The following is a 13,089-nucleotide window of genomic DNA, read 5'->3' as shown; positions in this document are numbered from 1 at the left end:
TTTGTTTGGACCATGTATGATCTGGGTTGTACTTCAAGTACTGTAGCTTTCTATGTCCATCTGTTCATTTTGTCCTGTACCCTTACTTCATCTCCTTGGTGTAGTTCAGGTAATGGATGAGAACATCTGTCAAAATATGTTTTCTGCTTTGCTTTGTGTTCATCTTTCCATCTTTTCACTTGTTCACCTCCCTCTGTTCTCAGAAGGCTCTCGTCTATTGGCAGATTGGATCTCAAACTGCGTCCCATCAAGAACTGAACAGGTGAAAATCCACATTCAAGTGGAGTACTTCAGTAGGCTAACAAAGCTTTATAAAAATCACCTCCACTACCTTTTGCTTTGTGCATCAGCTTCTTGATAATTCCTACCAACTTCTCAACTAATCCATTGGACTGAGGGAAAAATGGACTAGGCGTTGTTTGAACAAAGCCCCATTACTGAGCAAAATGTCTCATGCATTCACCATTGAATTGTGGACCATTGTCTGTGAAAATTTCATCAGGTACACCACATCTGGAAAAAACTGATTTCATGCAAGTAATTACTTTCTCTGCCGTTGTTCTGCTCAGACCACACACTTCAGGATACAATGAGTGGTAATCTGTTATTAAACACAAAGTACACTGCAGATGCTGTGGTCAAATCAAGACGTACAAAAAGGCTGGATGAACTCAGCAGGTCGGGCAGCATCCATTGAAAGGAGCAGTCAACGTCTCGGGCTGAGACCCTTCGTCAGGACTCCTTTTTTTGTCCTTCTCTGCCTCAAGATGCAGCAGTTCCAACTTTTCAGCAGCATCAGGTACAATCTCTATGATCACATCAACAAATGCCTGAACATCAACAGCATCCCTATGACTGTCTTTTGTTGATAGATTCACAGCTCTGGAAAGTGTGTCAGCTGTGCACAGTACATGAATTTTCCAGGTGTGTAGGACACATTTGATACATACCTTTGCAATTTGATCATCATTTGCTGAATTTGCAAAGGACAGTCAGTTAAAGGTTTGTGAAACAATGCCATCAGAGGCTTATGATCAGTTTCAACATCAATAGTTTGCCCTGACACAAACTGATGAAATTTCTCACAAGCAAACATAATGCTGAGCAATTCTTTTTCAATTTGGGAATACCTTGTTTCTGGATCAGATAATGAACGAGATGCATATGCTACGGTAGCCATTCCTTATCATGTTTCTGGAGTAATACTGCCCCTAAGCCTGTTGGAGTTGCATCACTTGAGATTTTGATGGGTCCCTCAGCATCATTGAATTTCAACACAGTTTCTTTAATGAGCACTTTCTTGAGATTTTGCCATGCCTTCTCCTATTCTTGAATCCAGCTCCATTTGTTTTTCTTTTCTGTTAGCTGCCTCAATGGAGCAAGCTGTTCCAAAAGATTGGGTATGAATTTTCCCATGTAGTTGACCATTCCAATAAACCTTTGAACATCCTTTTTACATTGTGGTCTTGGCATGTTCTCAATAGCAGAAACCTTCAATGGAACAGAACACTCACCCTCTTTGCTGATGATATCACCCACAAAGGTAAGTTCAGTCACTCCTATTTGACATTTGTCTTTATTCAACTTCAGGTTTTCCTTGCATGTTGCCTCAAAGACTTGTCTGAGTCTGGCATCGTGCTCTTGTTTAGATGATCCCCAAACAATAATATCGTCCATGGAAGTATCCACGTCCTCAATGTGCTCATATAACATGAATGGTTTTATGGTACACTTCAGGAGCTGATGCAATTCCAAATGGAAACCTAAGAAAATATTATCTGGCAAAAAGGAGTGTTAAAGGTACACAATTTTGAACTCAGTTCATCTAATTTGAGTTGCCAGAATCCAGAGGATGCATCTAATTTACAAAAGTACTTTGCATTAGCAAACTGTGACATAATTTCTTCACAAGTAGGCAATTTGAAATGCTCTCTTTTAATGGCCCAATTCAAGTCTCTTGGATCTAAGCAAATCCTCAGCTTTCCATTTTTCTTATCAACAATGACAAGCAAATTGACCCATTCAGTCAGTTCATCAAATTTTTATGACTCCTAGCCGTACCATTCCGTCAAGCTCTGCTTTCAGTTGACGTAATGCAAAAGGCACTTTTCTACATGGATGTACTACAGGTGGCACTGTGTTGTCAATTTTAATCATGTGCTCTCCTGGAAGACAACCAAGCCCTTTGAACAAGTCCTCATACTCTTTGATCAAGTCACTGTATTCTGACTCTGTGTCACTGTCCAGGACTAATACTCTTTTCACCAAGTTCATTCTCTCACAGGCAGATAAACCCAGTATTGATTGTATATTACTTGGCACCACCACGAATTAAAGCGTGTGCACAATATTTTTGTGATACTTTTGCCACACATGTTCCTTTAACTGGAATTTCTGCACCTGAATACCCAGTCACTTTTATATTTGTCTTATGTAACTTAGGTCTTGGCATTAATGCATTAAACTCAGATTCTGCAAGAACATTTACTTGTGCTCCAATATTCAGTTTAAACAGAATATTGTATTGGTTCGCTTGCAATGAAATATTCCAGTCATTCTTACTTTGTTTTCACAAAACACATCTATATAAAACTCCTCACGTTCATTTTCAAGCACTGCATTTACTTGTTTTATTTTCTTTCTACTTCTGCAACAGCGTGAAAAATGATTACTCTTACAGCAGTTGTTGGACATTTTCCCATACACTGGACACTGCTTTGGCCGATGCTGCCACCCACAGCGATCACATAGCTTTTTTCTCTCAAATGACATCTTGCTCTCTGTTGTTTTTGTTGTCGTTTTATTATTTTTTTCTAATATGTTCACACTTCCTCACAGCGTCTACGTTGCAGCTGTCAATGAAAAGTTCTTTAGCCTGTGACATCATGGTTTCCAAAGCTTTGCAGAGCATCAAAGCTTTTTCCAAGTCTAAGTCTTGTTCTCTTAACAGTCTTTCTCTCAGACCATTATCCAGAATGCCACGAACAATGCTGTCTTTAATATGAGAGTCTGTCAGTTCTCCAAACTCGCATGTTTTACTCCGGTGTCTCGACAATAACATATGGTCTTTTCTTTTTACAATATTTTTATTCAGAAGAAAAAAAGATTTACAGAGTGCAACACATAGATACATCTCAACATAACTTGTGTACATTCATATATTGTAATAAAATTTATCAAAATGTTACAGCATAAGACATAAAGGTATACCACTCTGTAATCAAAAATTTAAAGATAGGTCATACATCATAAAAGAAATTTTTTATATATAAAAAAAGTCAAACCCCTACTAACTACCAAAGAAAAAAGCTGATGGATGACAATGGATAATTAGGAAAAAAAAACATATTCACTTAAGAAGAGAAGATAAAAATATACATAAAAGTCTGTGCACTGTTAAACTTTATAAATTGGAAAAGTAATTTAGGAAAGGTCCCCAAATATCATAAAAAGATTGTTTCGAATTTAAGATGGAGCAATGGATCTTTTCTAAATTTAAATACGAAGTAATATCACGCCGCCATTAAAGATGTATAGGAAGGGTAGTCTCCTTCCATTTAAGCAAGATTGCTCTTCTTGCTAAAAGAGAGGTAAAAATTAAAACCTGTAGGTTAGGAGTATTTAAAGTTATATCTTCATTTGCAATAATACCAAACAAGGCAGTAAGGGGATTTGGGTCAAATTGGACCCTAAAAAGTTGTGAAAAGGTATGGAATACTTCCCACCAAAACTTTTCAATTGTAGGGCAAAACCAAAACATATGAATTAAAGAGGCATCAGCAGAGTTTCATTTTATTACAAAGTGGAGAAACATTCGGGTAAAAACTGCAGAGCTTCTGTTTAGAACTGTAAGCTCTATGAACCACTTTAAATTGCAGAAGAGAATGACAAGCACAGAAAAATGATTTATTAACCCATTTAAGAATTTTATTCCATCTATCATCAGAAATCTTACAATTTAGGTCATCCTCCCAAGCTTTTTTTATTTTATCTAAAATCTCTTGTCTAGAATCAATCAACAAGTTATAGATATTACAGAAGTTACAGAAACATTAACAAAAGGTTTTAAATTTAAAAGATCATCCAGTAAAATTTTATCAGGACCTATAGGAAAAGTAGCTAATTGGAAACATAGAAAATCTCTAATTTGAAGATATCTGTAAAAATGTGATTTTGGGAGTGCAAATTTATTTGACAATTGGTCAAATGAAGCAAGAGATCCTGAGATAAACAGGTCCCAAAAACACTTAATACCTAATTCATCCCAATCTTTAAAGACCTTATCAGTCATGGAAGGGATAAAAAAATAATTAAGGAGAATGGGAGATGATAATGAAAAATTCTCTAAACCATAAAAGTTTCTAAATTGAGACCAGATCCTTAAAGTTTGCTTAACAATTATGTTATCTGTTGTTTTATTTGCTGAAAAAGAAGAGTATGATCCAAGAAGAGAGACAACAGAGGAATTTTTTACAGAATTAACTTCTAAGGAGATCCATGATGGGCAATCTTTACGATAAATATAATAGGACCAGAAAGTAATATTCCTTATACTGGCAGCCCATTAGTAAAACCTAAAATTGGGTAGGGCATCTCTTTATTTCTTTGTAAGTAAACTTTACTTAAACGAGCTTGTTTATTATTCCAAATATAAGAGGTTAAAATTGACTCTGAAGAATCAAAGTAGGTCTTAGGACAGGCCTAAGGCCTGAAACAAATATAAAAATTTAGGAAGAATCTTCATTTTAATCAAATTAATTTGGCCGATTAGGGATAAAGAAAGCGGGGACCATTTAGAAAGCATCTTTTTCACATAATTCAATAAGGAGTTTAAGTTTTCTTTGAATAAATTCTTGAAGTTTTTAGTAATTGTTACACCTAGATATGTAAATTGTAACAACTTTGAATGGATATTTGGCATTTGATGATATTAGGTCATTTAAAGGAAATAGCTCACTTTTATGTAGGTTCAGCTTATATCCTGAAAAAGAACTAAACTGGGAGATTAAAGAAAGAACCAAAGGTAAAGAAGTTTCAGTATTAGAGATAAAAAGTAAAATATCATCAGCGTATAATGAAATCTTATGAGACATACCTTCCCTTAGTATACCAAAAATGTCCTTAGATTCTCGAAGTGCTATTGCTAAGGGTTCTATAGCTAAAGCAAAAAGTAAAGGACTAAGAGGACATCCTTGTCTAGTTCCCTGCTGTAATTTAAAGGGCTTAGAAATTTGGGAGTTAGTAATAACCTGAGCGGTTGGAGACAAGTAGATTAATTTAATCCAATGAATAAATTTAGGCCCAAAATTAAACTTTTCTAAGGTCTTAAAAAGATAATTCCACTCAATCCTATCAAAAGCTTTTAAATTTTTTCCAGTTCTCAGTTACGTTCCCAGACAATTGAAGTGTTGGTGGAGGCTGCAAACCTTCCATTTGTAAAACTGTTAGCAAACACCAAAACAGTTTGAATTCTTTTTTCAGAAAATTATCTTCGAATCTCCCATGTTAGGAAACATATTATTCTTCCAGACCAACTTCTGACACTAAGTTGTGTTCTTTATATTCATACATACTGTGGGTTACTAATAAAGAAACATCTTCTGAAAGAAATGGAACTTTTATTTAACAACAACCACCACGTTTTTACAATGGCACTTTTCTCGATCTTTCCATCATTCCTGCGCATGCTCAGAACTCTCTCCAATCACGTTCTTACATGTCATATCACCACAGGGACAAAAGTGAGAGAAAGAACAATAAAATAAAAAATAAGGCAGGGAGATAATGGAATAGAATCAACTAGGGCCATAGAAAATTACAAAAAGTTTGATTAAAATGGAATACAGATAATCTTTCTTTCTTTTTAAATCTTTTTACTAATTTTCAAACAAAACACAAAGAAAACAACAAATACAGAGAGCTTGAGAGTACATAATTAATAAGGTTGGAATGCAAATGCAAACAGTTAATAACACAGTTAGAATAACCTCCCAAATTCATACTGTGTTTACAAAAACAAACCCCCCCCCCACCCAAATAAAACTAACAACAACAGTTAACCTAACCGACATAGGCTATTGTATCATATCAGGTATACACAGTAGTGTCAATAACTCCACACCTCTATCCAAATAACTAAAGGTGAAAGAAAAAGGTTCGGGAAAGGTCAATTTAACTCATGAAAATGTTGAATAAATGGTCTCCAGGTTTCTTCAAATTTGACCGAAGGGTCAAAAATGACACTTCTGATTTTTTCTAAACTCAAACAAGATATAGTTTGGGAAAACCATTGAAATGTAGTTGGGGGATTAATTTCTTTCCGGTTCAATAGAATGGATCTTCTAGCCATTAATGTAACAAATGCAATCATCTGCCAAGCTGAAGGGGATAAATAACTATTATCCACCATTGGTAAGCCAAAAATTGCAGTAATAGGACGAGGTTGCAAATTAATACTCAAAATTGTTGAAATGGTACCAAAAATATCTTCCCAGTATTTTTGCAAGCAAGGGCAAGACCAAAACATGTGGGTCAAAGAGACTACTTCAGGAAGACATCTATCACAGATTGGATTAACATGGGAATAAAATCGAGCAAGTTTGTCCTTAGAGATATGGGCTCTGTGTACCACCTTGAATTGTATTAGGGCATGTTTGGCACATATAGGAGGAGTTAACTAACTGTAAATTTTTTTCCCAACAGATAATCTAAATGCTTTTTGATAAACTTTGTGGATAAATTTTCTAGATAAATGTAAATAAACTTACTGCACAAGCACAGGTAAATGGGTATGTTGTTTACCCATGTTTAAGGGAACTTAATACTCAAGAACATTTGGCTTTTTGAATGGATGGACAGGAAGGAAAAGGTAGTGGGTCAGCTTATTAATAAGCGATGAAATAAATACAAATGTGAAAATTCCTAGACTTTACAACATATTGAGTCTGGTTGGGTAGAGGTTAAAAAAGCAAAGGAAAGAAGAAAGCTGGAGACACAAAAGACTGCAGATGCTGGAATATGGAGTGACAAACAAGCTACCAGAAGAATTCAGCCATCAAATTGCATCTGTGGGGCGGAAGGAAATGGTGATCTTTAAGGACAAAACCCTGCATCAGGAAGAAATTACCAGCATAGAAGTTACCAGTAGGAGCAGTGAATGGCCCTAAATGTTTGCCACACAAAACTAAATATCAACAAGCAATGGGGACATACAGGTAGAAATATGTAGTAATGATGGAAGAATTCATTCATAGATTAGCTAGTCCAATTACAAAGGGTAGCTATGAAATAAAATTCTTTTCTTGAATGATGTACTATGGAACCACCTGGGGAACAGGTTTTGTCTGGGATCCGGTAATGGGTAATGAGGTTTAATAAATGATCAAGTGTAAGTGATTTCCTGAAGAGTACTGTTTATAGTATGATTGAAATATGTATTTAACTTAAGAGGCAGGAACTTGAGTAGGAAAAGTATATGTTTAACTTAAAGGCAATTAAAATACAATGAGGATAAGGTCGACTGAAGTGAACTCCACTGATAAGTCAACAGAGAATACAGGCAAGCCCAATCAGAAATTTAAGGAGTTAACTCAACCTAGTAAGGAGCAAGGACTCTGATAGATTAACCATGGTTAACCAAAGAAGAGACTATTAAGTTGAAAGTTGAAACATACAAGGAGGTAAAGTGCTATACACACAAAATACTGCAGGAACTGAAGGGTTTTGGCCCAAAACATTGACTGTACTTTTCTCCATAGATGCTGCCTGACCTGTGAGTTCCTCCATATTTTGTGTGTGTTACTTGGATTTCCAGCATCTACAGATTTTCTCTTGTTTGTGCTAAAAGTCAGAGGTAGATCTCTAGACTGGGATGAATTCAAAATCCAGCAAAGGAAGATAAAGCAAAAGATAAGAGAGGAATTAAACTATGAAGGAAAACAAGTGAGTGATAAGAGAATCAAAAGAAAGATAGAGGTCTGAGTGAACATTATTCTCAGTAACTATTTCCCCAGCCTCATTCTATAAAGTCCAAAGAAATGGCAGAGGGATTAAACAGATACTTTACATAATCCTTACAATAAAGACACTATAAACACAAATCTGGATAATACTGGGAATGAATTAAATACCTTCATCATTATTAGTGAATTGGTATTAGGCTAACTAAAACTAAAGGCTGATAAGTCCACTGGTTTGAACAGCTACATCTTAGGATCCTGAAAGAGGTGGCTACGGAGACAGTGGGTGCATTAGTTAAAATCTTCAATGAATCCTTTGATTCTGATAATGTACTAGAAGCTTGGAAAACTGCTAATGGGACACCCCTGTTCAAATAGCAAGGTGAAAAATGTAGGCCCATTAGTCTAATATCTATCATCGGAAAAATGTTAGAATCAGAATCAGGTTTAATATCACTGGCATATGTCATGAAATCTGTTGTTTTGAGGCAGCAGTACATTGCAATACACAGTTTTAAAAATTATAAAGCAAAAATATATATGTATAAAATAAGTAAATAGTGCAAACGGAGAGCAAATAAAGAAAAAATACATGGGTTCATTGTCCATTCAAAAATAGAGAGGCAGTGTACATGGGTTCATTGTCCATTCAAAAATAAAGAGGCAGTGTACATGGGTTCATTGTTCATTCAAAAATGTGATGGTGGAGAGGAAGAAGCTGTTCCTATTGAGTGTGTGTCTTCAAGCTCCTGTACCACCTCCTTGATGGTGGCAATGAGAAGTGGGTATGTCCTGGGTGATGGGGGTCCTTAATGATGGATGCCACCTTTTTGAGACACCACCTTCTGAAGATGTCCTTGTTACTGGCAGGCTAGTGGCCATGATGAAACTGGCTGAGCTTACAACTTTCTGCAGTTTTTTCCAACCCTGGGCAGTGACCCCTCCGTACCAGACAGTAATGCAACCAGTTAGCATGCTGTCCGCAATACAAGTGTAGAAGTCCGCAAGAGTCACTGGTGACATAGCAACTCTCATCAAACTCCGTTATTTGTAATTCCAACCAGATGTTAGGCCCAAGGTTGATCTTCAGAAATGTTAATACACCAGGAACTTGTAACTACTCACCCTTTCCACTATTGATCCCTCAATGAGGACTGGTGTGTGTTCCCTGGATTTCCCCATCCTGAAATTCACAATCAGTTCCTTGGTCTTACTGATGTTGAGTACAAGGTTGTTGTTGCAACACCACTCAACCAGCTGATCTGCCTCACTCCTGTACATCTCATCATCACCATCTGAAATTCTGCCAACTATAGTTGTGTCATCAGCAAATGTATAGATGGCTATAAACTGTTCAAAGGAGCAATAGCAGTATATCATGAAGATGGTTGGGAGAGCTCCCAATTTCTCAAGTTTCAGCATATATCAGACAATACCTTAGGTGGTTCTGGTGAAAACTGTAACTATCATATTAATTCTCAGAATGATTATGATATAGTTATCCCATGAGTACTTATTGAGTCACTACAAACAGAAAGAATTGGAAGGTGGAATTTCTACAACTTATCAGCTAACAAGTTTGACCACAACCTTGCAACCACTCCTCAATCCAGCATATAACATGGTTACTTATTAAAACATATGCTTAATTTTCAAGGTCAGCTTCTCCAGTCACACAAACTCTTCCACATCGAACCTCAAAATTGTTAAAAGCAGGAAAGGAGTCACAACGGCGTTCTCACAAAGCAAGAATGAAAGTTTCCAAAATGAGAAAGATATATGGCTTGGATAAGAACAAAGAGGTAAAATCATGTGACATATTAAATACTTCCTTAATGTTTGAGGTATGGGCATAAAAATGCTTTTCTCCTTTGACATCCATTTTCAAGAGTGATACTGAAAATGATAGTGTATACTGTACATATCAGAGAAGATGAACAGATGGAATTTCTTTGCTCTTCAGAAAAATATTATTGAAAATTGACCTGAGAGTGCACTTTAAAACTAAAATACCTTGATAGTGAGGAGATGGAGAGAATATATCCAGGAAAAGGGCAAACAAGGGACCGATGATATAGTCAACCAGAAATCAAGTAGAAAATTCAGAAGAACCATCTTATCCAAGGAGTAGTGAATGCAATTATAAGAAGTGATTGAGATGAATGGTATTGATGAACCTAAATGGTGGTAAGTCAAACATTTAAATAGAGGAGATAGAATTATACTGAAAGGGAGGAATCAGAATTAGGTTTAATATCACTGGCATATATCATGAAACTTGTTAACTATGTGACAGCAGTACAATGCTATACATAAAGACCATGAGAGATAAGAGGAGAAATAGGCCATTTAGTCCATCAAGTTTGCTCCTCCATTTCATCATGGCTGATGCAGTTTTCCTCTCAGCCCCAATTTCCTGCCTTTTCCCCATATCCCTTCATGTTCTGACCAATTGAAGATCTATCAACCTCTGCCTTAAATATACATAAAGGGTTGGCCTCCACACCTGCCTTTGACAAAGAATTCCACAGATTCACCGCTCTCTGACTAAAGAAATTCCTCTTCATCTCCCCTCCAAAAGTGCACCCCTCTATTCTGAGGCTGTGTCCTCTGGTCTTAGACTCTCCCACCACAGGAAACATTCTCTCCACATCCTCTCTATCAAGGCCTTTCAGCATTCAATAGGTTTCAACAAAGTTACCCCTCATTCTTCTGAATTCCAGCAAGTACAGTGCCAGAGCCATAAAACGCTGTTCATATTACAAGTCATTCAATCCTGGAATCATTTTCATGAACCTCCTTTGAACCCTCTCCAGTTTCAGCACATCCTTTCTGAGATAAAGGGCCCAAAACTGCTACAACACTCCAGGTGCAGCCTCACCAGTACTTCTATAAAGTTTCCTCTCAACATTACTTCTTTGCTTTTTTATTCTAGTCTTCTTGAAATGAATGCTAACATTGCATCTGCCTTACTCACCACAGACTCAACCTGCAAATTAAGGACTCTCCAAGACCCTTTGCACCTCGTTTTTTTGTATTTTCTCTCCATTTAAAAAAGTCAACCCTTTCATTTCTTCTACTAAATTGCATGATCATACACTTCCTGACACTGTATTCCATTTGCCATTTCATTCCCCATTCTCCTAATCTGTGCAAGTCCTTCTGTTGCATCTCTACTTCCTCAAGACTACCTGCCTCTCCACCTATCTTTATATCGTCTGCAAATTTTGCAGCAAAGCCATCAATTCCATCATCGAACACACACAAAATGCTGGTGGAACGCAGCAGGCCAGGCAACATCTATAGGAAGAAGTACATTTGACGTTTCGGGCCATCTTCCTATACCATACCTATACTTCCTATAGATGCTGCCTGGCCTGCCGTGTTCCACCAGCATTTTGTGTATGTTGCTTGAATTTCCAGTATCTGCAGATTTTCTTGTGTTGCATTTTTAAATTCCATCATCCAAACCATTGACATATAATATAAAAAGAATCAGTCCCAACACAGACCCCAGTGGAACACTGCTAGTCGCCGGCAATCAGCCAGAAAAGGTTTCCTTTAATCCCACTCTTTGCCTCCTGCCAATCAGCCACTGCTTTATCCATGCTGAAATATTTCCTGTTATAGCTTGGGACTGTTGCTTGTTAAGTAGCCTCATGTGTGGCACCTTGTCTAAGGCCTTCTGAAAATCCAAGTACGTAACGTCAACTGATTCTCCATTGTCTATTCTCCTTGTAATTTCTTTAAAGAATACCAACAGATTTGTCAGGTAAGATTTTCCCTAGCGTGAACCATACTGACTATGATCTACTTTATTATCTGCCTCCAAGTAACCTAATTCTTGACTCCAATGTCTTCCCAGCCACTAAGGATGGATTAACTGGCCCAGAGTTTCCTCTCTTCTGCCTTTCTCCTTTCTTGAAGAGTCAAGTGGCATTTGCACTTTTCCAGTTTTCCGGAACCATTCCAGAATCAAGTGATTCCTTAAGGATAAATACTAAAGCTCCACGATCTTTTCAGCCACCTCTTTCAGAACTCTGGGGTGTACATCATCTGGTCCAGGTGACTTATCTACCTTCAGACCTTTCAGTTTCCCAAGAACCTTCTGTTTAGTTATGGTAACTTCATACATTTCATGACCCCTGACACCTAGACCTTCCACCATACTGCTAGTGTCTTCCACCTTGAAGATTGATGTAAAATACTTACTCAGTTTGTCCCCCATTACTACCTCTTCAGCAATGTTTTCCAGTGGTCCAATATCCACTCTCGTCTCTCTTTTACACTTTATTTATTTGGAGAAGCTTTTAGTGTCCTCTTTAATATTATTGGCTAGCTTGCTTTCTATTCCATCTTTATCTTATATGTTTTTTTAATTGCCTTCTGTTGGTTTTTAAAACCTACCCAATCCTCTAACTTCCCGTTAAGTTTTGCTCTATTTTATGCCCTCTCTTTGGCTTATGTTGGCTTTGACTTCTCTTGTTAGCCACAGTTGTGTCATCTTTTCTTTAGAATACTTCCTCCCCTTTGGACTGTATATATCCTGTGCCTACTGAATTGTTCCCAGAAATTCCAGATATTGCTGCTCTGCCAGCAGCCCTGCCAGTGTCTTTTTCCGATCAGTTTTGGCCAGTTCCTCTCTCATGTCTCTGTAATTCTCTTTACTCCACTGTAATAATGATACATCAGACTTTAGCTACTCCTCAAATTTCAGGGTAAATTTGATCATATTATGATCACTTGCCCCTAAAGGGTTCTTTTACCTTAAGCTCTGTGATCAATTCTGGTTCATTGCACAACACCCAATCCAGAGTAGCTGATCCCCTAGTGGGCTCAACCATGAACTGTTCTAAAAAGCAATTTTATAGGTACTCTAGAAATTCCCCCTTTCCCCCTCCTGTATTCCAGCACCAACCTGATATTCCCAATCTACCTGCATATTGAAGCCCCCATGACTATTGTAACATTGCCCTTTTGGCATGTATTTTCTACCTCCCATTATAATTTGTAGACCACATCTTTACTACTGTTTGGGAGTCTGTATACAAATTCCGTCAGGATCTTTTTACCCTTGCAGTTCCTTAGCTCCATCCACAGTGGTTCAACACCTTCTGAACCTTTGCCACCT

The 13,089-nt window shown here is 37.2% G+C and overlaps 1 protein-coding gene across 3 annotated transcripts in view; it reads left to right on the top strand.

Annotated features, from left to right (window-relative positions):
* The window catches only part of c4hxorf58 (chromosome 4 CXorf58 homolog), a 62,077-nt gene that overhangs the window by 40,901 nt on the left and 8,087 nt on the right, over window positions 1-13,089 (top strand). For all 3 annotated transcript variants that reach the window (XM_059966163.1, XM_059966161.1, XM_059966162.1), the window contains exon 8: window positions 9,616-9,760. In XM_059966163.1, the coding sequence (XP_059822146.1) occupies window positions 9,616-9,760 (145 nt within the window). The remainder of the gene's footprint in view (window positions 1-9,615; window positions 9,761-13,089) is intronic.

The sequence above is a fragment of the Hypanus sabinus genome, chromosome 4 (assembly GCF_030144855.1).
Source record: "Hypanus sabinus isolate sHypSab1 chromosome 4, sHypSab1.hap1, whole genome shotgun sequence".
Taxonomy (NCBI): Eukaryota; Metazoa; Chordata; class Chondrichthyes; order Myliobatiformes; family Dasyatidae; genus Hypanus; species Hypanus sabinus.
Note: the sequence above shows the minus strand (reverse complement) of the source record. Positions and strands in the feature narration are given on the sequence as shown.